The following is a 26,731-nucleotide window of genomic DNA, read 5'->3' on the forward strand; positions in this document are numbered from 1 at the left end:
TCCAAAGTAGGATATTGATTCTCAAACTTCTTGGTCTCAGAACTCCTTTAAGCTCTTAAAACTTCATGATGACTACAGGTGGGTCCTATCTACCAATATTTACCACATTAGAAATTAAAACTGAGAAATTTTATTATATCAATAGTCTTATGACACTAATAATGTTAATCAAAATATAATTATTATATCAATAACAACAATAAACATTACATATTTACATAAATGACACCTTTTCCAAAACAAAATAGTTTGGGGAGTGGCAAATGTTATATATGATTATAGATCTCTTTAATGTATGGTTTAATAGAAGATGGTTGTATTCTCATATCTGCTTTCTGTATTCAATCTTCTGTGATATCACATGTCATGTGGCTTTTGTAAACCTCTGTGACATACTCATGGGAAAAAAAACTGAAAGATAAATAACATTAGCATTGTTATAAAAATACTTTTGTCCTTATGAATCCTCTGAAAATCTTTCAAGTTTTCCTAGGGTTCCCCAGACCACTCATTGAGAATCAATGGTCAAGGGAAATCACCAACTGATCATGAATTGTGCAAATTCCTTACCATCTCTTTGTCTTACCATCTCAATTCCTATTGTGAAAAAGAGATATTTAAACAACCTAACTTCTAACATCTTTCCAGCTCTACAATTTCCTGATTTAGTAAAGCTTTTCCATATCCGATGCCTTCTCTTAACCCAGCATTAACTCCTTTAAATTTGAGTTTGCATAGTCCAATTTCACGGTATCCTGCTTAATTTTACTCACTGAACATTTTTTTTTAGCAGTTCAGCTAGTTTTATATCCCTTTTCATTCAAGGCTTCTAGTCAGTTCTGTTAGGAAATCTTTAGGCTAATAAAATCTCAGTCCTTTCAGAAGTTAGCTTTTTAAAATAAATTAAAAATAACATAGCAGTTTTAAATGATTGCAATAACAAATAAACAGAGCCTGGACAAAGGTCATAGATTTTTAATCATAGAATTTGTTCCCACTGCCTGTCCTTTAAATACTGGTATTCTTCAGAGATTTACCCCAAATTGACTTCTCATCCCATCCTTCATATGATCCTTGGGTTGTCACATTCTTTTTCTGGCTTCAGCTATAGGATGGTTGCTCTAAATGTGTATCTCCTGCCTAAATCCATTTCCAGTGCTCCCTTCTGCCTGGACATCTAACTACCAACTGGACATCTCCTCTTAAATATGCCTGAGCACATTAAACTCAAACTGGATACGTTATCTATCACCAATACCTAATGATTCCTCCCATGTCTCCAGTTTTTTTTTATTTTTTATTTTTTTGTCTCCAGTTTTAAATATCAGCTTCAGCATCCACTCAGTCTCCCAAAGCAGTTATCTGGCCATCACTCAAATCTCCTCCTCCTTCACCACCCATATCCAATTGAAACCAAGAGGTCTCTGCCAACTTCTCTCTTTCCTAGATTATCATCTTAACCTAATTGGTTTTATTCATCCCAGTCCTGTTTCCCTCCAAACCCTTCTATAACACAGCCATCACACGCAATGTGAATCATCCTCACACTACTGTGTAGAATCCCGTAATTGCTTCCTTTTGCCCGTCAATCAAGTCTGAACTCCTTTGTTGCTGTTCAGTCACTCAGTTGTGTCTGACTCTTTGCAACCCCATGAACCACAGCATGCCGGGCTTCCCTGTCCTTCACCATCTCCTGGAGTTTGCTCAAACTCCTGTCCATTGAGTCGGTGATGCTTTCGAACCATGTCATCCTCTGTCATCCCCTTCTCCTCCTGCCTTCAATCTTTCCCAGCATCATGGTCTTTTCTAATGAGTCAGCTCTTCGCATCAGGTGGCCAAAGTATTAAAGCTTCAGCTTCAGTCCTTCCAATGAATATTGGACTCCTTAATGTGGCAAAAATAAGAATCATCTAGATCTGCCCCTTTTAGCCTATTTCCTACCCTGATCCACCATCTTCTCCTGGATGCAACCACAAAGTATTTGCAGTTTCATATTCTACTTCAGCTACAAGTTCCAAGAACATGATAGGTACTTAATAAATATTTGCTTGATTGAGTTAAATTATAATTATGCAAAATATGTTGTAAGCAGTAGCTATGCCTTTGTGATATAAAGAAAAGAAAAAATTCAAAAGTGGTTCCAGGTTTCTGCTGTAAGAGTAAATACAATAGTAATACCATGAAGGTTGATGAATAATTCTACTTGCCGTATTTCAGTTGGGTTACAAATGCCTGTCACATTTCAGTGTGATTTGTACTTTGATAATCCTTAAAAGGTTTAGAGTTGAGAAACCTTTATGTAAAGACCTTATAAGGGCTTTACAAGGAGCTATTGTAATTTATTCTTCTTTAATAATTATCTGCCACTTGACCCTATTAATAGCTATCCTTGAATTTTATCTGTTTTTATTTACATAATTTTGGAAATATGTAAATAGTTATTTACATATTAACAAAACTATATAATGAGATCTATACACTTCTCGTGGAACAACAGACTGGTTCCAAATAAGAAAAGGAGTATCAAGGTTGTATATTGTTACCCTGCTTATTTAACTTCTATGCAGAGTACATCATGAGGAACGCTGGGCTGGAAGAAGCACAAGTTGGAACCAAGATTGCCGAGAGAAATATCAATAACCTCAGATATGCAAATGACACCACTCTTATGGCAGAAAGTGAAGAGGAACTAAAAAGCCCCTCTTGATGAAAGTGAAAGAGGCGAGTGAAAAGGTTGGCTTGAAGCTCAACATTCAGAAAACGAAGATCATGGCATCTGGTCCCATCACTTCATGGGAAATAGATGGGGAAATAGTGGAAACAGTGTCAGACTTTATTTTTTTGGGCTCCAAAATCACTGCAGATGCTGATTGCAGCCATGAAATTAAAAGACGCTTACTCCTTGGAAGGAAAGTTATGGTCAACCTAGATAGCATATTAAAAAGCAGAGACATTACTTTGCCAACAAAAGTCCGTCTAGTCAAGGCTATGGTTTTTCCCGTGGTCATGTATGGATGTGAGAGTTGGACTGTGAAGAAAACTGATCGCCGAAGAATTGATGCTTTTGAACTGTGGTGCTGGAGAAGACTCTTGAGAGTCCCTTGGACTGCAAGGAGATCCAACCAATCCATTCTAAAGGAGATCAATCCTGGGTGTTCATTGGAAGGACTGATGCTAAAGCTGAAACTGCAATACTTTGGCCACCTCATGCGACGAGCTGACTCACTGGAAAAGACTCTGATGCTGGGAAGGATTGGGGTTGGGAGGAGAAGGGGACGACAGAGAATGAGATGACTGGATGGCATCACCGACTCTATGGACATGAGTTTGAGTGAACTCCGGGAGTTGGTGACGGACAGGTAGGCCTGGCGTGCTGTGATTCGTGGGGTCGCAAAGAGTCGGACACGACTGAGCGACTGGACTGAACTGAACTGATACACTTCTCAAGGCTTCCTAGGTGGTGCTAGTGGGCAAGAACCTGCCTGCCAATGCAGGTGACCTAAGAGAGGCAGATTTGATCTCTAGGTTGGGAAGATCCACTGGAGGAGGTCATGGCAACCCACTCCAGTATTCAAGCCTAGAGAATCCAATGGACAGAGGAGTCTGACAGGCTATGGTCCTTTGGGTCGCACAGAGTCAGACACAACTGAAGCAACTTTGCATGTTTGTACCCATATACATCTAGTCAAGGCTATGGTTTTTCCTGTGGTAATGTATGGATGTGAGAGTTGGACTGTGAAGAAAGCTGATCGCCGAAGAATTGATGCTTTTGGACTGTGGTGCTGGAGAAGACTCTTGACAGTCCCTTTGACTGCAAGGAGATCCAACCAGTCCATTCTAAAGGAGATCAATCCTGGGTGTTCATTGGAAGCACTGATGCTAAAGCTGAAACTGCAATACTTTGGCCACCTCATGTGACGAGTTGACTCACTGGAAAAGACTCTGATGCTGGGAAAGATTGGGGGCGGGAGGAGAAGGGGACGACAGAGAATGAGATGGCCGGATGGCATCACCGACTCTGTGGACATGAGTTTGAGTGAACTCCGGGAGTTGGTGATGGACAGGGAGGCCCGGCGTGCTGTGATTCATGGGGTCGCAGAGAGTCGGACACGACTGAGTGACTGAACTGAACTGAACTGAACTGAACCAATCTATGAAGCATATTTTATCAGTTCAGTTCAGTTGCTCAGTCGTGTCCAAATCTGTGACACCAAGGACTGCAGCACGCCAGCCTTCCTGTCCATCACCAACTCCCAGAATTTGCTCAAACTCATGTCCATTGAGTGGGTGATGCCATCCAGCCATCTCGTCCTCTGTCGTCCCATTCTCTTCCTGCCTTCAATCTTTCCCAGCATCAGGGTTTCTTTCCAATGAGTCAGTTCTTTGCATCAGGTGGCTAAAATATTGTATCTTTTATACCTTCTGACAAAATTACTTACAGAAATCTATTTTTATTTAGAATAAATATTAACTTCTGAATAAATCAGGGCTCTTGCCCCAGAATGAAAGTACAACTGTACTGAAACTATACATTCATGATTCAATGAATGATTGTCTAAAACAGGCCTGAAGAAGGGGGAGAAGACCTAGGAGGAGGAGGAGGAGAAACAGCAACAGCAACAAATGTCTGAGACTTCGTGTTGGGGTGTTTTCCCCACCAAACCCATGACAATCATGAGTCTGACACTGTTGGGTTTTTTTGGTCGTATTATCAAACATAGACTTGTCTACCCTAGTGGAGTCTCTCTTTCAAATTCCTTCTGATTAAAAAACAAACAGAACTGATTAAAAAACAGAACAAACATTAAGCCCCAAGCCTCCATGCATTCTGCGGTGGAACACTACCTTTCTTCATATGGGATCCATTAAGGCAAACATGTGATGTTTGTGGTTAGGCTGTGATTTCCCTGTAATAGTGACTGATGCTGGGGAAAAGCCAAAAGCTTCCCTGTGTAGCAATCTTAGGTTTTGTCAACACCCTCAGAGCAAAGAGAAGCCAGTTCTGGGCCAACCCAACATCAATTACACTTCCCTGAAGCTGTAAATAGAAGATAGTCCCTCCTGATACAACAACAGGCCAACACCCAGAGCAGCCTATGTGCTCATTAGTAACACTGACAATGACTGCCTATAGCCTGTTGTCAGAAAAATAAAAATAAACACCCTCAGATGATATTTGGTTTTTACCTGCCAAGGGCAATCTCCCAGGGCTAGTTTCCTGTAGTAAGACACCAAAAGTACTACTGTTACATACACACACATTTTTCAGAGTAAAAATTGATTTAACATGTTGATCAGGATAAGTTGTAAAATGTTGGGTTAAATGTTATTTAACAGATATTCCTAGAGAACGTACTATGTGCTAAGCACTTTGCTTCGCCCTGGGTAGTTTATGAAGATTAGGGCACAGTCCCTGCCTTCAGGTAGCATGACTTTAACGGGAAAAGTTGTGAGTATCACAGGACTGGTATCACACTATTGCTTCAAACAAGGGGCTCTGGGAAACAGAGGAGAATGTGGTTATTCGGAAAGGAGGAAAAGAATCGAGAGAATGGGTGACACCTGAATCAATATTACCAGACGATTAGGAGTTTTCTGAGAAAGGGAGAGGAGAAGAGGAGAGGTCTACGTTGAAATAGTCCACGCAAACAGTGTGAAAGGGAACAAGGCATGCTGAGTATCTCAGGGGAGAATAAAGAGTAGTATCTGAGGATCTCTTAATCTAAGGAAATGGCTCCCAAACTGTGGTCCAAACAATGACAGAGCAGCATCAGCAACACCTGGAAGCTTGTGAGACATGCAAACTTTTAAGCCCCACCCCAGACCTATTGAATCAAAAACTCTAGGGCTGCACTTTAACAGCATTTAAAATCTGCATTTTACTTTATACTTATCTTTCCAAATCACATATTTGCCTATCTTCTAAATTACCAGGTGCTTCCTAACTATGATTCAAACTGTAGAAGCCCTAAAATAATTTAATCGTATTAAAAGAAAAACAGAAGAAGGGCACATAAAAAACACTATATGTATGGCTAGAAATACTATCCAAAGTCAGACAACAAACTGGAAAAAAAGGTTTGCAAGCTACATCACAAAGGGCTTCTCTCCCTAATACATAAGGATTTCTAGAAATATAGAAGAAAAAATCTAGCAGTTCAATAGCAAAATGAGAGAACAGTACTAACCCTGTCCAGAAGGAAAATATACACGTATCTCAAGCACAGGAAATAACCTCAACCTCACCCATGATAAAAATGTACAAACCAAAACAACTGTTACATGCCATTTTAAAAATTGACAAAAATCTAAAGTTTGCTGTTTTATGTTTGATGTTGATGTAGTATGAATGCTATGGAAGTTGGATTGTAAAATGATATACCTGCAATGGGTGCAATTTGGCAATAACCATAAAAATTAAAAACATGTTTATCCTGTGACCCAACAATATCATTTCTGATAAATTTTCTGAAATAATTGCACATGTACAAAATGAAATATGTACAAGGCTTCTCATTTCAGTACTTGTGAAAGCGAAAGTGTGAGGATAGCATAAATGGCCACCACTAAGGGACAAAATGAAAGTGTCAGTCATTCAGTTGTGTCCAATTCTTTGCGATCCCATGGACCATAGCCCACCAGGCTCCTCTGTCCATGGAATTTTCCAGACAAAAATTCTGGAATGGGTTGCCATTCCCTTATCCAGGGGACCTTCCTGATCCAGGGATCAAACCTGGATATCCTTCAGGGAGACTGAGCAACTAGCCCTACTACTACTATATTACTACTACAAGGGACAAAATAAATTTTGACTTAATCCATAAAGTGGAGATTTACATAGTTTAAATTTTTTAAAGCATATTTTTTATGTACTGATAAGGAAAGAGTTCTTAAATATACTGCTAAGCTAAAAAAGCAAAAATAAATAAAATCTGTATTTTAACAAGTCTTCCTGGTGGTTCTGATGAGAGCTGACATTTGAGAGCCAGTTTGGCCACCTCATGCGACGAGCTGACTCACTGGAAAAGACTCTGATGCTGGGAAAGGTTGGGGGCGGGAGGAGAAGGGGACGACGGAGAATGAGATGGCTGGATGGCATCACCGACTCTGTGGACATGAGTTTGAGTGTACTCAGGGAGTTGGTGATGGACAGGGAGGCCTGGCGTGCTGTGATTCATGGGGTCGCAGAGAGTCGGACACGACTGAGCGACTGAACTGAACTGAACTGAACCTAGGGGCACAAAGTAGATGGAGGTATCAAAAGCATGTGACCTACAACAGGGATAAAGAGGCCAGACTTTGGAGAAAGACAAATCTGGATTCAAATATTTGCTCTCTTTCTTACTGGCTTTGTAACAAGATACATGACAATACTGGGAAAGATACTTAAAATCTTTGAGCTTTAAATGTCCCATCTCCTGACTGGGGGTGACATACATTATAAGACTTCAATAAAATATTTGTAAAGTGTTCAGTTCACTCACACTGGCATATAGCAAAAGATAGATAACAATTTTAATAAGAACATAGTTGTGACAAAGTTCTATATTAGACATACAAAATTCAAGATAACTATAGTATAACCCAGTGACAGAATCCAAGAGAAGCCTGAAAATGTGTATGGAGGCCTCAGAGAGAGGCTGAAACTGAAGAACCATATGGGAAGCACACAAAATATAGGCAGTAGCTACCACCATGTGAGTGGTCAAGATTATCCAAGGAGAGCACAGAAGAGAAAAGGACATCAACACGGAAGAGTATGATGAGAACAGTCAGCTTAAAAAGGAGCTTGTGAAAGAAAGCACAGGACAAGGGGAGACCCAGGAACCAGTGTGGTCAAAGAGGCCAAAAGAGGAGTGTCAAGAGAAGCAGGTTAACAGTATCAAATGTCACTAAGTTTAAAGAGACAGAGATGATAATAGAGGATAGATAGATCGACAGATGGACAGTAGATAGATAAGGAGGAGGGAAGGAGGGACAGGAGGAGGAAGGGAGGAAAGAAGGAAGGGGGGAATGCCATTGCACTGGGTAGTTAAGAGGTGATGTCAGACTTCTGAGAAGGAATTCCTTCTTGAAGATTAGAAGCAGAAGCCTGACCCTTATAGGCTGAAAAGAGAAACCAAGATGAGGATCAAAAACTGACCTTGAAAAATTAAGTTGTGATGGAAAGAAGAAAAATTGGGTGGCAAAATCAGTGGAGGTCAGAATATGAACAATATCTTTAAGGAAACAAAGATGATCATAGAGTTGCAGGCTGAAGAAAGAAGTCAGTGATGAAGAAGAAAGTGAAGTTACAAGCAAGTGAGAAGGGAATGAGTAAGGAAGGGAAATGGATGGGAACAGGTAGAACCTTTAGCTTTGAAAAGGAACAAGAGCAATTTTTCTCTGAAGTAGGAAACAGACTGAGTAAAATCATAGCTTGGGGATGAAGGCGGAAAATGGGGAAAAGGGTAAGGTGATGGTGCTGGACACAGAATAAGCACTTGTTACATTAGTTATACTCACTGCTACCGAGTTGAGGCTAAATTGAGGATGACACAAGTTCAAATAGTTAATACATATCACAACTCTCAGCACATAACTAGAGTGAAATCATCCTTGAGAAGTTTGCATATAACCACAGTATTATCAAAAGATCGAAAATACTCTCAGCCACCAACCATACCTATGACAGACATCCTTTTTCGGAAATTGTTGAAATCCAAAAAGGCAAGCAATTGATAAGTAACTAGTGTTCCCAATTCTTCTATTGTTATTGTCTCTGGGGTCCGAGACTTAAAGATGAACCCCAAATTTTTTGCAGCAGTCACTAGAGCCCCTTCATCAGGTGACTGAACTTGGTAAATCAGCTGTCCTAAAAGGAAAAGAAACAAGTAGATTAAATAACAAAAAGAAACAGATTATTAACACTGAAAATAGTAACATTCACAGAACACCAACATCAATTCCAACTCATTCTATAAGACCCAACCAAAGTGTCAGCTCTAGAAATTAGACTTTTTCCACTCACTAACAAGCTGACGAGGCACCTGTCCTGTGGAACTTTCAGGACACCATGCATAACACCATGCATAAGAGCCCTTGTCAGCTTACAAGAAAAAAACTCATTCCTGGCCTGCCTCCCTCGTATGTGGAAAGTTTCTTAGGTCAGAGACCACACCTTTGTATTTTCAGTGACTAGAAACATGCGAAGAAAGTTTCACAAACTAAAACACTTAATATAAATTAACTCACATAATCCTCATGGCAATGAGGTAGGGATTATTAAAATTATTAGAGGCATACCCCAGAGATATTGCAGATTTGGTTCCAGACCACTGCAATAAAGCAAATATTGCAATAAAGCGATTCACATGAACTTTTGGTTCCTCAGTGCATATAAAAATTACATTTACATTATACTACAGTTGGTTACATGTGCAATAGCATTATGTATAAGAATATACATTCGTAATTAAAAAACACTTTACTGTGAAAAAAAATGTTAATAATCTGAGTCTTAGGTGAGTCATAATATTTTGGCAATAGTAACATCAAAAAATCACTGATCACAGATCACCATGAGAAATATATGCATTTGTCACTCAGTCATGTCTGACTCTTTGTGACCCCATGCACTGTAGCCTGCCAAGTTTCTCTGTTCACGGGATTGTCCAGGCAAGAATACTGGAGTGAGCTGCCATTTTTTCTTCAAAGGATCTTCCCCACTCAGGGATCGAATTTGGGTTTCCTGCATTGCAGGCAGATTCTTTACCAGCTGAGCCATCAGGTGAAAAAGTTTGAAATGTTAAAAGAATTACAAAAATGTCACAGGGTGACACAAAGTGAGCAAATGCTGTTAGAAAAATGGTGCCAATAAACTTGCTCCATGCAGGGTTGGCACAAATCTTCAATTTGTAGAAAACACAATATATGTGAAGTGCAATAACGTGAAGCACAACAAAACGAGGTATGCCTGTATTTCCATTTTATACTGGTAAAACTTATGATGCGACTTTTGCAAGATAACACAACCAGAGTGACAATGCAGACATCTCAAATTCCTCTTCGGTCTGCTACTAATGATCTTTTTATGAAAATATATCAAAGAAATCCCTTGAAATATAATGAATCAAATCAGGATATTAATGATTGGTACCTGATATTGTGTATGTGCTGGAGTGGGGGAAGAGAGAAAAAGAGGAGAGAAGAGAGAAAAAGAATGAAGTGGGGGAAAAAATAAAAATACACTTAAAAACCAGCATGAATAAAGTAAGCCCTTCTAAATTATCTTTGTATGTAAAAATAAATTAGAAAAAAGTAGGCAGAGCTAGATCCATATTTACTGATTTATAGTAATGTCCAAGATAAATTGTTAAGAAAACTGGTTGCATATTAATCTATGTACTAGAATTCTTTCTTGTTAAAAAGAAACTACTTACATATCTATCTATCTATATATGCATATATGTATAAGCAAGTAGAAAGTGTGAAATTATGTACACCAAATGTTAACATTAGTTACCTCTCTATTGCTGCTGCTGCTAAGTCTCTTCAGTTGTGTCCAACTCTGTGTGACCCCATAGACGGCAGCCCACCAGGTTTGCCCGTCCCTGGGATTCTCCAGGCAAGAACACTGGAGTGGGTTGCCATTTCCTTCTCCAATGTATGAAAGTGAAAAGTGAAAGTGAAGTCGCTCAGTCATGTCCGACTCTTTGCGACCCCATGGACTGCAGCCTACCAGGCTCCTCCGTCCATGGTATTCTCCAGGCAAGAGTACTGGAGTGGGTTGCCCTTGCCTTCTCCGAGTTACCTCTCTAGAGATTGAATTAAAGTTCAGGGAAGAAATTACTATATTTGCCTTTATAAATCTTTATGTTGTATGGCTTCATTTGCTATAATAGGCATAAATTAATTTTTGAAATTAAAAAAAATGAAGCAATTACTTCATCTATTATGAAATGACATGATAACTTCCACTTCTGGAAACATGGTGGACTAGGTTCCAGGATCAACCTCCTCTGTTAGAACCAGCTATAGATTCTATAAATAAAAAGCATTTAAGTATTTTTACATGTACCCAGGACTGGCAAGAAAGCAGCAGTTGCTCAGGTCAAAGACTGACAGAAAAAAAACAGTTGGAATAAAGGATGGGCATTTTTGAAACTAACTGGTTTCCAGTATCTCAGGGCTTTGGTTAGAAAAGACATAGGCCAGGGGAAGAAGTCTAATAGGAGATCACTTCTTAAAACTGAGCACCCTCCCCCGCCAAAAGGATGTTCTCTCAGTATGAAGGTAACCTGGAAAACAGTGCCCATTTTAAGAGTGCCTATAAGGAAAACTGTTTATTTATAAGAGAAAAAAAATGCTGAAAATTTATAACAGAAAACTGACTTTCATGTATATTTGCATCCTAAATTCACAGATCACCCAGATATTGTGAATATAGGATGCAAATATACATTAGTGACTAAGTGAAAGTCACTCAGTCCTGTTTGACTCTTTGCGACCCCATGGACTGCATAGTCCATGGAATTCTCCAGGCAAGAATACTGGAGTGGGTAACCTTCCCCTTCTCCAGGAGATCTTCCCAACCCAGGGATTGAACTCAGGTCTCCCGCATTGCAGGCAGATTCTTTACCAGCTGAACCACAAGGGAAGCCCAAATAGTGTCTAAAGGAAATGCAAATCCTTTCTTGGAGAAACAAGTCTTAGCCTCAGAACCTGAAAAATTTCTACAAATGAAGTCCCAAATAAAATGGCCAAGATATAATTAGAACCAACAGAAAGCACAGAGAGAATAATATCCCTAAAAACTTTAGATACTGAAGTTATCAGAAATACTACAAACAAATATTTACCAGATTTCAAAAAATAAAAGGGATAAAATTAATCAGATTCGAAAAAAGAATTAAAGACTTAGTAGAAGTCAAAAACAGTGGATTAAATACTACTAGAAAAAATTGGTGTACAGGCGAAAAAATAGAGAAAATTCCAGAATATATCACAGAGGGACAAAGAAATGAAAAAAATCAAAGAATTATTAAAAGACATAGAGAATAAAGTGAGAATGTTACACACTAAAGATCTATTACAAGAGAGAAAATGAGTCAGAGCCCATACTTGAAGAAATAAAATGGATGAGGACATTCCAGAAGTGATAAAAGACAACATTCTATGGACTCAAGAATCTCAATGAATTCCAAGCAATACAAATATTTAAAAAATTCACACCTATGATACGAATATGAAAGAAGAAGAAATCTCAAGTCTATGCCCCAACCAGTAATGCTGAAGAAGCTGAATGGTTCTAAGAAGACCTACAAGACCTTATAGAACTAACACCCAAAGCAGATGTCCTTTTCATTATGGGGGACTGGAATGCAAAAGTAGAAAGTCAAGAAACACCTGGAGTAACAGGCAAATTTGGCCTTGGAGTACAGAATGAAGCAGGGCAAAGGCTAATGGAGTTCTGCCAAGAGAATGCACTGGTCATAGCAAACACCCTCTTCCAACAACACAGAGAAGACTCCAACACATGGACATCACGAGATGGTCAACACCGAAATCAGATTGATTATATTCTTTGCAGCCAAAGATGGAGAAGCTCTATACAGTCAGCAAAAACAAGACTGGGAGCTGACTGTGGCTCAGATCATGAACTCCTTATTGCCAAATTCAGACTGAAATTGAAGAAAGTGGAGAAAACCACTAGACCATTCAGGTATGACCTAAATCAAATCCCTTATGACTATACAGTGCAAGTGAGAAATAGATTTAAGGGACTAGATCTGATAGACAGAGTGCCTGATGAACTATGGATGGAAGTTTGTGACACTGTACAGGAGACAGGGATCAAGACCATCCCCATGGAAAAGAAATGCAAAAAAGCAAAATGGCTGTCTGAGGAGGCCTTACAAATAGCTGTGAAAAGAAGGGAAGCAAAAAGCAAAGGGGACAAGGAACTATATACCCATTTGAATGCAAAGTTACAAAGAATAGCAAGGAGAGATAAGAAAGCCTTCCTCAGTGATCAGTGCAAAGAAATAGAGGAAAACAATAGAATGGGAAAGACTAGAGATCTCTTAAAGAAAATTAGAGATACCAAGGGAACATTTCATGCAAAGATGGGCGTAATAAGGACAGAAATGGTAGGAACCTAACAGAAGCAGAAGATATTAAGAAGAGGTGGGAAGAATATACAGAAGAACTGTATAAAGAAGATCTTCACAACCCAGATAACCATGATGGTGTGATCACTCACCTAGAGCCAGACATCCTGGAATGTGAAGTCAAGTGGGCCTTAGGAAGCATCACTATGAACAAAACTAGTGGAGGCGATGGAATTCCAGTTGAGCTATTTCAAATCCTGAAAGATGATGCTGTGAAAGTGCTGCACTCAATATGCCAGCAAATTTGGAGAACTCAGCAGTGGCCACAGGACTGGAAAAGGTCAGTTTTCATTCCAATCCCAAAGAAAGGCAATGCCAAAGAATGCTCAAACTACCGCACGATTGCACTCATCTCACACGCTAGTAAAATAATGCTCAAAATTCTCCACGCCATGCTTCAGCAATACATGAACCATGAACTTCCAGATGTTCAAGCTGGTTTTAGAAAAGGCAGAAGAACCAGAGATCAAATTGCCAACATCCATTGCATCATCGAAAAAGCAAGAGAGTTCCACAAAAACATCTATTTCTGCTTTATTGACTATGCCAAAGCTTTTGACTGTGTGGATCACAATAAAGTGTGGAAAATTCTGAAAGAGATGGGAATACCAGACCTGACCCGCCTCTTGAGAAACCTGTATGCAGCTCAGGAAGCAACAGTTAGAACTGGACATGGAACAACAGACTGGTTCCAAATAGGAAAAGGAGTATGTCAAGGCTGTATATTGTCACTCTGCTTATTTAACTTATATGCAGAGTACATCATGAGAAACGCTGGGCTGGAAGAAGCACAAGCTGGAATCAAGATTGCTGGGAGAAATATCAATAACCTCAGATTGCAGAGGACACCATCCTTATGGCAGAAAGTGAAGAAGAACTAAAAAGCCTCTTGATGAAAGTGAAAGAGGAGAGTGAAAATGTTGGCTTAAAGCTCAACATTCAGAAAACTAAGATCAAGGCATCCAGTCCCATCACTTCATGGGAAATAGATGGGGAAACAGTGAAAACAGTGTTTATTTTTCTGGGCTCCAAAATCACTGCAGATGGTGATTGCAGCCATGAAATGAAAAGACGCTTGCTCCTTGAAAGGAAAGTTATGACCAACCTAGACAACATATTAAAAAACAGAGACGTTACTTTGCCAACAAAGGTCCGTCTAGTCAAGGCTATGGTTTTTCCAGTGGTCATGTATGGATGTGAGAATTGGACTATAAAGAAAGCTGAGCACTGAAGAATTGATGCTTTTGAACTGTGGTGCTGGAGAAGACTCTTGAGAGTCCCTTGGACTGCAAGGAGATCCAACCAGTCCATCCTGAAGGAGATCCGTCTTGGTTGTTCATTGGAAGGACTGATGTTGAAGCTGAAACTCCAATACTTTGGCCACCTGATGTGAAGAGCTGACTCACTGGAAAATATCCTGATGCTGGGAAAGATTGAGGACAGGAGGAGAAGGGGACGACAGAGGATGAGATGGTTGGATACCATCACTGACTTGATGGACGTGGTTTTGGGTGAACTCTGGAATTGGTGATGGACAGGGAGGTCTGGTGTGCTGCGGTTCATGGGGTCACAAAGAGTCGGACACGACTGAGTGACTGTACTGAACCAGGGAGAAAGGACTGATCACCTTCAGTCAGAACTGAACTAACAGCTGACCATGCAGTAACAGAAATAGCAGTCAAAATATAGTTAAATATCTTCATTGTGCTAAGAAAATTGTCACCTTAAACCTTTGCACACAACAAACATCATTCAAGAGTAAGAACGAGCCAGGGGAAGAGGGATTGTGGGAGGGAAGGATTGATAGTTTGGGATTAGCAGATGCAAGCTATCATATTCAGGATATATAAAAAATTAAGATCCTATTGTATAGCTCAGGGAACTATATTCAATATCCTGTGAAAAGAATATAAAAAAGAATATATATATATATGTATAACTGAGTAACTTTGCTGTATAGCAGAAATTAAATATAATATTTTAAATTAACTATACTTCAGTAAAAAAATTTTCTAAAGAATAGGGATGAAATAAAGTTGTTTTCAAAGCTTTTGAGAGTTTACTACCAGCAGCTTCTGCCTAAAAGAAATTCTAAAGAATATATTTTTGACCAGCAGAAGCTCAGTGATTGGACAGCATTAAAGATCATAGGAATGAGTAAACATATGAATAAATCTAGTAAACTGACTGTAAAAACCATAAAAATAACCTCTTCAGGGACCTAAAAAGAAAATGTAAGACAAAAATACTATATAAATCAGGACAGGGTTTATTAGTATTGAAGTGTTTTAAGGTCCTTATTTTGTTCAAAAAGGCTTAGACTTTGTTGAGTCAATTATGCTAAAAGTTCTAGGCTATTAACTAAGAATACAAATAAGAGTATATTATTTTCAAGGCAGTAGAAATAAAATTGAACTAAATCTATAAGACTAGAAGAGGCAGACAAATGATAGGGCAAATATAAAATACAAAGTAAGATGGTAGAAAGACATCTATCAGTAATTACAGTAATTATATATTAAATTGTTGCTATTGTTGTTTAGTCACCAAGTTGTATCTGACTCTTTTGTAACCTCATGGACTGTAGCCCACCAGTCTCCTCTGCTCATGGAATTTCCCAGGCAAGAATGCTGGAGTGGTTTGCCAGTTTTCTTCTCCAAGCCCAGTGATTAAACCCGTGTCTCCTGCATTTGCAGGCAGACTCTTTACCACTGAACCACAGGGAAGTCCATATATTAAATACTTAGAACCTAAACATATTGATAATCAACAATGGGTAATTGGCTAAATGTTCTATTTAAGATTTGATTTAGTTAAACTAGATATTCTTGTAAATATAAAAATTTTGCCATTTAAAAGAGATGTGTCTAGAACATTAAAAAAAAAAAGGAATGGCAGGAAAGAGTATGGAAAGCTGAACAATGCAAATACTAACAAGAGGGAAACATCAATAACTATACTGGATCAGACAAAATAAACATCTATAACTATACTAACAGCAGACAAAATAAACATTAGGGCAAACATGTTACTAAAGGAAAAATACATATTGATAGATGTTTTTGTTAAAAAAAAAATTAACTCTAAACTGGTATCTAATAATATGATCTTAAATATACAAAGCAAACATTAGCAAAACAAAGTAGAAGTAATGAATATACAATTACAGTGCATCTAACTATGCTTATGGCTTCCCTTGTGTTCAGCTGGTAAAGAATCCACCTGCAATGCAGGAGACCTGGGTTTGATCCCTGGGTTGGGAAGATCCCCTGGAGAAGGGAAAAGCTACCCACTCCAGTATTCTGGCCCGGAGAATTCCATGGACTGTATAGTCCATGGGGGTGCAAAGAGTCGGATACAACCAAGCAACTTTCACTTTCACTATATCATAGTGATTTAAATACACTATCATTAATCAAGAAATCAAGTACTCAAAACAACCCAGAGAGAGAGAGAAGATTAAACAATACAGTTAACACACAGTATCTAGTAGATATATTAAGAACCCCATTTTTAATAACTGGATAATGCACATTTATTTCAAGCACACACAAAACACAGAAACTGAATACATATCAAGCCATAAATCAAGCTTCAACAAATTTTAAAGGACTGATTTTAAGGCAATAAGACAAATTTTCTAAATTTTTAATCTCTTTAAGTGACAGCCACCTAAACAGAAAAAACTTGTATTGAAGCCTTTGTACCTTCCACTTCTCTGCTTCTGAAATTTTATCCTGGCAAAGGGAATGAGAATATCAACTTTCCCAAATGTCTCCGTGAAACAAAGAGCACTCACTTAAAATAAAAGCAATACCCTCAGCTATAAATTATAGAGCCATATAGTTTTAAGTTCATCAGATTTGGGTTCTGTTCTTTATCATAACTAACATTTATGTAAGTAAGGTTTATATTTTCCAGTACTCTTGAACATACATGGATTTAAGTCATCTATCCTATAATTAGAGCTTTAAAAGGAGAAAAAAATGTAATTTCCCCTTATTTAGTATTGTAATCCTTCAGCGAGAATTTGAATCTCAAAGGAAAAAACTGAAATAGTTGAAATGATACACACATTTACTTCTCTTCACTTCAAAATGCTTTTATATGGCAGAAAAGATTAGTCCATATCCACGAGAATAGGTACAACTTAATAGTTATAATACTAAAATGTTAGTAAGAATGTAAAGGTACTAGAACTCTCATATACTGACAGTAGGAAAGTAAAATGATACTCCATTTTTGGAAAACAGTTGGGCAGTTTCTTAAACACACCTATGCTATGATCAGGCAATTTCCATTCCTAAGTATTTATGAAAAACAAATTTGTTAACTTTTTTAAAGATGTAAAATTGTTTATGGAAGCTTTATTCATAATAATCCAAAGCTAGAAATAACCTAAATGTCTGAACAGAGGGCTGGGGAAGATTAAAAGTGGTAAACATATTTGTACAGTGAAATGTTATTCAAATTTAAAAGAATGAACTACTGATTGATATGACGACATGGATGAATGACAGAAACATTACATTGTATGAAAGAAGCCAGACACAAAAGAATACATATTGTATGATTCCATTTATATGAAGTATTAATATAAGAACAGGCAAAACTCATCTTTGATGATAAAAATCAGGATAGTGGTTGCTTGGGCAGTGATTGGTGATGTGGACTATAAAGGAACATGAGTAATCTTTCTTGAATGATGGAAAAGATTAATACTTTGATTGGGATGGTGGTTACATGGGTGTATATAATGGTCAAAATTCATCAACAATACACTTAAGATCTGTGTTTTATTGGATATAATTATATCACAACAGACAGAGAGAATGGACTTTGGGGCACAGTGAGGGAGGGAGAGGGTAGAACAAATAGAGAGTAGCATTGAAAATACACATTACCATATGTAGAGTTAGACAGCTGGTGAAAATTTGCTATGTGATGCAGGGAGCTCAAATCAGGTGCTTGCGACAACCTGGAGGGGTGGGAAGGGGTGGGAGGGAGGCTCATGAGGGAGGCAACATGTTTCCTCATGGCTGATTTGTATTGAGGTATGGAAATTCTCCAAGCCAGGCTTCAGCAATATGTGAACCGTGAACTTCCAGATGTTCAAGCAGGTTTTAGAAACGGCAGAGGAACCAGAGATCAAATTGCCAACATCCGGAAAGATGTTGTTCCGGAAAAACATCTATTTCTGCTTTATTGACTATGCCAAAGCCTTTGACTGTGTGGATCACAATAAACTGTGGGAAATTCTGAAATAGATGGGAATACCATACCACCTTATCTGCCTCTTGAGAAACCTGTATGCAGGTCAGGAAGCAACAGTTAGAACTGGACATGGCACAACAGACTGGTTCCAAATAGAAAAAGGAGTACATCAAGGCTATTTATTGTCACCCTGCTTATTTAACTTATATGCAGAGTATATCATGAGAAATGCTGGGCTGGAAGAAGCACAAGCTGGAATCAAGATTGCCGGGAGAAATATCAATAACCTCAGATATGCAGATGACACCACTCTTATGGCAGAAAGTGAAGAGGAACTAAACAGCCTCTTGATGACAGTGAAAGAGGAGAGTGAAAAAATTGGCTTAAAACTCAACATTCAGAACACTAAGATCATGGCATCTGGTCCCATCATTTCATGGGAAATAGATGGGTAACAGTGGAAACAGTGTCAGACTTAATTTTTGGGGGTTCCAAAATCATTGTGGATGCTAATTGAAGCCATGAAATTAAAAGACCTTTCTCCTTGGAAGGAAAGTTATGACCAACCTAGATAGCATATTAAAAAGCAGAGACATTAATTTGCCAACAAAGGTCTGTCTATTCAAAGCTATGGTTTTTCCAGGGGTCGTGTATGAATGTGAGAGTTGGACTGTGAAGAAAGCTGAGCTCCAAAGAATTGATGCTTTTGAAATGTGGTGCTGGAGAAGACTCTTGAGTGTCCCTTGGACTGCAAGGAGATCCAACCAGTCCATTCTAAAGGAGATCAGTCCTGGGTGTTCATTGGAAGGACTGATGCTAAAGCTGAAACTCCAATAGTTTGGCCACTTCATGCGAAGAATTGACTCATTGGAAAAGACCCTGATGCTGGGAGGGATTTGGGGCAGGAGGAGAAGGGGAGGACAGAGGATGAGATGGCAGGATAGCATCACCGAGTCGATGGACATGAGTTTGAGTGAACTCCAGGAGTTGGTGATGGACAGGGAAGCCTGGCGTGCTGCGATTTATGGGGTCACAAAGAGTCAGAAACGACTGAGGGACTGAACTGAACTGAACTGATGGTAGAGATCAACACAATATTGTAGGGCCATTATCCTCCAATTAAAAATTAATTTAAATATTAAAATATCACAATATGAAAAAATTGCAGCAATACCATAAAAGAGGAATGAGTATTTTCAGTGAACCAGAAACTTGAGAAATGTCTGAAAGATAAAGATTAGATTTGATAAATGAATAAATAAGAAAGGAGAAAAACACAGTTCAAAGAATTTGAAAAAGAAAATTAATACAGAGTTAAAAGCAACTCCCAAAGTTTCTCTAAATCAGAATCAACAAATGAGAAGAGCAGAAGTGATCTTGGGGGCACCAGAAATAAAATGAGTTGAAGGATTCCACTCAAGCTTGCCGGGACCACTTGGGCTTCTCCTCCTGCCAGCTTACTTCCAACAACAGGCTACAGTGATATTTGCCTCAAGATGAAACCTTGAAAATGTTCTTCTACACTAAGTACACAATCCACCTAAGGAACCTTTTATGGTTTTCATGCTGGGGCTGGAGACCAAAGCTGAAAACAGTCAGAAATAGCTTTAGGATCCCACAAGGATAAGAGAAATTAATTAACAAAAGAAAGGGAGTCCATGACTGTGATATTTTCTTTTAGGCCAGACCTTAAATACTTTCTCTGAAATGAGAGTTCTGACACAGAATTCTAGCACTAGATTTGAAAAAATAAGTTAAGCCCAGGTATCATATGAACTCCAGGAAGGGAGAAACTCCATGCCTAGAAGACGAGCAATGTTTTGTGACTCTCCCCAACAATCTTGGGAGACAGGCTGCTATCAGAACCTACATTCACCAAGAGTCAAACTGGGATGCTCACACACAAATAAGAACAGGCAACAACAAACAATAAAACGTTTGAGAACAACATGAAAGTTAGACACAGAACTCAAAAAAACACATTTCATAAGTGAAACACAGCAGAGGAAACAAAAGATTTCAAATTAAGAATAATTAATATCCTCAAAGAGATCTAAGGAAATATCATAATATTAAAATAAAATCAGATAGCTATTAAAATAGAACTTAAAAAATGAAATAGACTTGAAGGTAGAGATAAAAAAAAATTTACTTAAAGGCATTGTGATATCCTCAGATAAAAATATCATTATTGGCATTAGTATTACAAAGATCAGTTTAGCATTGTTGTATGCAAATATGGTGTTCAGTCATAAAAAATAAAATCTATCCCTTTTAACTGGCTTATCTAGGCCCTCATCTTTTTACTGTTCCTATTTTTTTCTTTTCTTTTAAGTCTCTCCATACTTTTAGAAAACATTCAGTATACAAATAAATACAAAGAAAACCTAGTAATAGGTAAAGCCCTTGTGAGATGCTGTATTTTGGATTAGAAAATCCTTCCAATTCCAAACATTTCAATGAAAATATACCTATTTTAAAAACAAGACTCAGACACACTTTGTACTTACCTGCACTATTTTCCTCTGACATTACAGTGTGGCAGAGTGCAAGTAACCTAAGGAATTCATGCACTTTGGGATCACCCAGTTCAATGGATTCCATCAAATGGTGGTCAAAAAATTGGAATGTTCTGTCTGCTTGAGGGCTGACTGAGAAACCCACAGTCTCTTTTTTCTGTAGGAGAACAACAACAAAACTGTAGACTTCATTCCAACAAAAGTCTTTTAAAATTCAGAAACACTTCCTCTAAGTATTTTTAGAATTTGTATGACTTTTCAGCCTCCAAAGCTTGGCACTAAAATGGCTTTCTGTTTCCTCATTACTGTTCAATATCATCTTCTCATTTCAGAGCCATGTAAGCCTTCATTACCAGAGTAATAAACCTTCCAAAATCATATGGAGAAGAAAAAAATCCAATGGCTATACAAATTCTCAAATGTTTACTTCAACTCCAAAATACAAAGAAGCCCTAAAAATTGAAAGTTGCTTTCAAAACCTACTTGATAGAAAAACTTGACCTTACTTGAACTCATTTTGGCAGCAATATCTGACCTGAAATAGTATGTGTGTAATTATAGACATTTTAAAGTCTACTTAGCATGAATATTTCAAGATATAAAAATATTAATGTGTTTGATTACAGAGTACTTTCTCTGATCTCACTAAAGAAACTGAAAAATATTATGACAGAATTAAAACAAGATCTTGAGATATTTGTACTCACACATTCACTGCAACATAATTCACAATAGCCAAAAGATAGAAACAACATTGGAGAAAGCAATGGCAACCCACTCCAGATCCCTTGCCTGGAAAATCCCATGGACGGAGGAACCTGGTAGGCAGTAGTCCATGGGGTCGCTAAGAGTCAGACATGACTGAGCAACTTCACTTTCACTTTTCACTTTCACGCATTGGAGAAGGAAATGGCAACCCACTCCAGTGTTCTTGCCTGGAGAATCCCAGGGACAGGGGAGCCTGGTGGGCTGCAGTCCATGGGGTCACTAAGAGTCAGACATGACTGAGCAACTTCACTTTCACTTTTCACTTTCACGCATTGGAGAAGGAAATGGCAACCCACTCCAGTGTTCTTGCCTGGAGAATCCCAGGGACAGGGGAACCTGGTGGACTGCCGTCTATGGGGTCCCACAGAGTCGGACACGACTGAAGTGACTTAGCAGCAGCAGAAACAACATAGGGCTTCCCTAGTGGTTCAGTGGTAAAGAATCTGCCTGCAATGCAGGAGACCTGGGTTTGATCCCTGGGTTGGAAAGATCCCCTGGAGAAGGGAATGGCTACCCACTTCAGTATTCTTGCCTGGAGAATTCCATGGACAGAGGAGCCTGGCAGGGTACAGTCCATGGGGGCCACAAAGAGTCAGACATGACTAAGTGATTAACACTTTCATTTCACTTCAGAAATTAAAGAAACATCCGTCAACTGATGAATAAAGAATATGTGGTTTTATACACAGAGAATATTATTCAGCCATAAAAAAGGAACCTTGTCTTTATGCTGCAACATGAATGAAGCTTGAGGGCATCACATTAAAAGAGATAAATCACTCACAAAAGAATAAATATTGCATAATTCTATTTATGTAAGATATCTAACATAGTAAAATTCATAAAAACTGAGTGTAAAACAGTAGTTTCCAAGGACTAGAAGAATGGGGAAGTGGGGCATTGCCGTTCAATGAGAAATTAGTTTCAGATGTACAAGGTGAAAAAGTTCTAGAGATCTGCAGTACACATTGTGCTCATTGTTAATATTCGTTTACTGTCCACTTCAAAATTTGTTGATCACAAAAATGAAAGAAATAGGATTAAAGTTAGAACAAAATAGAAGATAATTTTAATATTAAATAAGATCTCTGTTAATTCACTGACTGATGAAAAGCATAACATGTACTACTAATTTTTTAAAGTTTATTACTCAAAGGACTAGACCTGTGATAAAGTCTTTGCAAGAACAACTGATGAGAAAATACTTTTCAAATACACTTTGTCTTGGAGACTGCAAAATAATATTTTAAATATAATACTTAATATATCCAAGTACATGAGAATACATACCAGTATACAAGGTAGTCCAGTAGCTGTGTTTATTTCAGAATCATAGAGACTTATTTTAATCAAAGATTGTTTTGTTCATGTAATAAAATTTAAAAACAACTACCCAATAGAAGAAAAAATTGATCAACTCACTAGTACAAAGTAAAATACACACTGGCCTTAACTTCCCTAAACCCCTTCCCCCTGACACCCAGGGAAGAAACCATGACTCATAAAGATTACAGCCTGTCAGACTAGAAAAATAAGTAGAAGGAATACAAATTGAAAAAGAAGTAAAACTGTCACTGTTTGTAGAGACATGAAACTGTACAAAGTCCTAAAGATGCTACTAGAAAACTACTAGAGCTAATCAATTAATTTAGTAATGTCATTCAATGATTAAGTCAACAGATAATTCTGAACTGCTATTTCTCATGAACCCTTCTTGAAACTGGAGGATACACTTCAGCCAAGTAAAAGATAACTGGAAAAACAGTGGGAAAGGGAAAAGTAGTTAGTGGTAAGCACTGAATCTTATTAACTGAAGAACTAAATATAAAAGAAACAGATTAGGATTATAAAACAAAATGTATATGCTATATACATTGACTACATGGAAAGATTGCTTAAAAATTAGAAGATCCTGATGTCCTCATTTTAGTATTTGAAAGTGAGAAGATACCATTAAAAAACTCAAATCAACTAAGAGAAATCTATGTACACTTAAGATTAAGAAGCATCATTAATAAAAATAGTAGGACAATATGAGGGAAAGAAAGATAACCATAATAATTTTACCATTTTTCATATTAGGAAATTGACAGATACTCCTTCCAAAAAGAATTAAGAGTATTATACAAACTCTTGAAAATATACAATGGAGAAACAATGAAATATTTTCCTAAATACTATAAGAGAAGCAAACACATAGTCTGTAGAACCCATACAGAGAATTATTAAATATTATAAAGTATAATCTAAAATATTTAACAGATCCAATGTAATGGCCCTAACTCACTTACTAAAAAATTGCAAGTAAAGTAAAAGCCAATCCTATGCTGTACATTCTTAAGAGACATATCTAAAACAAAGCTATTCAGGAATATTGAAAAAAAAAAGGTAGGCAAATGCAAATCAAAAGTTAACCAGGAGACATGATCTTAATATCAAATAAGGTTGCATCCAAGACAAGAAGAATTAAATTAATCAAAGAAGAGCACATTCATGATAAAAATATAACTACTATGAACATCAGTGCACCTCACAATAGCATCAATACTCATAAAATGGAGACTTCAGGCTATATAGGAGAGCTAGAGAGAGAGAGAGAGAGAAATTATCAGAATGCTTTTATTAACCTCTTTAATCCAAACAAATAACATAGATAAAAAATAATGAATAGAAGACCTAAATAATATAATTAATAAGGTAGAATTAAATGACAATACAGCTAATTTTATACCTTGAAAACAGAAAATACATAAACTTTCATTTTAAGGACCCTGGAACACAGACAATTGATCATATTAAGCCATAATGAAAACCTGAATAAATCCCCCAAAGTAGAAATACGAATCTATTCTTTTATTAAAAATATTATGAGGCAGGAGCGAGTCCCAACCTCTTCGAAATGTTTAGTTCTTCTCATGGTTCAGTGTGGATATTCAAACTGATATAACAAAAATAAAGATATTACAGGCCAAAATCCATGTAATAAAACTAAAGCAGTGTTCAGAGGGAAATTAATAACCACAAATTCTTGTACAAAAAAGGGAGAGAACAAATTCTTTTTTATTTTATTGAAGTACAGATGATTTACAATGTTGTGCTTAATTTCTCCAGTACAGCAAAGTTACTTTTTAAATAGTCTTGTCAAAAATCAAAAACTTTGTGCTAGTGAAGGTAAGAAAAAGCTGACACTCTTGTACATTGCTTGTAACAGTGTAAATTGGTGGATAAATGTATTCATATAACTGATTCACTTTGCTGTAGAGCAGAAACTAATACAACATTGTAAATCAACTATCTTCCAATAGAAATTAATTAAAAAATTGATAAAACATTGTGTTGGTGAGGGTAGGAGAAAGCAGGCATTCTTGTACATTGCTTGTGACAGGGTAAATTAGTGCAAATTCTAAAGAGGACAATTTGGAAATATTGATCAAATTACAAATGCACATACATTTTGACTTAGCAATCCCATTTCTAGAAATGGAACTTGTTAGAAAGTATAGGATCCATGTAATGTAACATGTATACATGGTTACTTTTGTTGCATTTCCTTTACAAGCAAAATGTTGAAAATATTCTGAATGTCCATTCCTACCTCCTTACATAAGGAACATCAATATAATAAAATATTATTCACCATAAAAAGAATTAGGGAGCCCTTTTTTTCCCACTGATATAGAATGATCTTGATCATTGCTAAGGAAGAAAGTTAAGCACAATAAGTATAGTTCACTACCACCTATATAAAAAATTAAGAAATATATTTGATTGTATATAATAAATACCTCTAACAGAGGGGAAAAAAGACAGTGAACTCTGTGATTGGGAAACCTGGATAAGAAGGAAGTTGAACCATATGAATTTTTTTTTAAGTTACATAGTAAGTATCTAATCTGGTCATAGTGGAAATTAGGCATCAAGGAACTCATCATTTTTTAAAAGCACGTACAATTTGAAACTAAAAGAATGAACTTAATCACCTCCACACCTTAGTCATGTCAGTCTTCTGACCCAGGTCATCACGCACTTCACCTGCCAAGACCAAAACAGAGAATTAAAAACAGATGAAATTGAAACTAGATTTACACATTTAGTTTGAAGAAATATACTTGTTTATTAAAACACCACTACTAGATGACATTATGAGTTCAAACCTAGACATTTTTAAGTGTTTTCAAACAGTAACACTAGACATGGAAATTAACACAGAAAGATATTCATTTGCCCAAAACAGAACAAAATCAGTACACATTAATACAAAATAAGTCATAATTCTGTTTTTCTAGAAATTTTATCATTCTGTTGTTACATTATCTATGATGCTTGCACAAGACAAATTTTTGTTTTTCACTTTATACACACTGTTGGGGAATTCAAAATGGTATGTAAGACAGACCAACTCTCATTAGTGCTAGAGCGTGGTGAGTACATCTTTGTCTATATTGGTCTGGACCAGATAAATCTTTAATATCTGTAATGGCAAGGTCAAATTAGCATGTAAACATTAAACAACGTCAGAGCCTTCTGTAGTCAGAGAACATAGCCACCCATGTGCCAAACATTTAAAAGTAACTGTTCTTAATATAAAGCCAATATGTGTTTATTACAAATATATTGGAAAATAGAGGGATTTTTAAAACAGAAATGAAAATCTTTAAAAAAGAAGAGAAATATTTTCATTCCTGTTTCATGGAAGACAGAACTGAAGAACAGAATATAAAGTGACATGTGAAAGTCACTCAGTCTCGTCCAACTCTGTGCAACCCCATGGACTATACAGCCCATGGAATTCTCCAGGCCAGAATACTGGAGTGGGAAGCCATTCCCTTCTCCAGGGGCACTTTTCAACCCAGGGATCGAGCCCTGGTCTCCTACATGATTCAACTAAAACTGAAAAGTCAGCATAATATAGTAGCAGTGTTAGTCACTCAGTCATGTACGACTGTTTGTGACGCTGTGGACTGTAGTCCAATCAGGCTACTCTGTTGATGGAATTCTCCAGGCAAGAATACTGAAGTGGATTGTCATTCCCTTCTTCAGGGGATCTTCCCAACCCAGGGATTGAACCCAAGTCTCCTG

The 26,731-nt window shown here is 37.5% G+C and overlaps 1 protein-coding gene across 7 annotated transcripts in view; it reads right to left on the reverse strand.

The window, feature by feature from the left end:
• Positions 1-26,731, reverse strand: part of ATP8B4 (ATPase phospholipid transporting 8B4 (putative)) — a 283,705-nt gene that overhangs the window by 76,272 nt on the left and 180,702 nt on the right. For all 7 annotated transcript variants that reach the window (XM_088839599.1, XM_088839597.1, XM_055437072.2 and 4 more), the window contains 3 exons: positions 25,641-25,684; positions 20,876-21,041; positions 8,666-8,854 (listed from right to left, as the gene is read on the reverse strand). In XM_088839599.1, coding sequence (XP_088695725.1) covers positions 8,666-8,854; positions 20,876-21,041; positions 25,641-25,684 — 399 coding nt within the window. The remainder of the gene's footprint in view (positions 1-8,665; positions 8,855-20,875; positions 21,042-25,640; positions 25,685-26,731) is intronic.

The sequence above is a fragment of the Moschus berezovskii genome, chromosome 9 (genome assembly GCF_049115385.1).
Source record: "Moschus berezovskii isolate FMDL1 chromosome 9, NW_MosBer_1.0, whole genome shotgun sequence".
NCBI classification, from domain to species: domain Eukaryota; kingdom Metazoa; phylum Chordata; class Mammalia; order Artiodactyla; family Moschidae; genus Moschus; species Moschus berezovskii.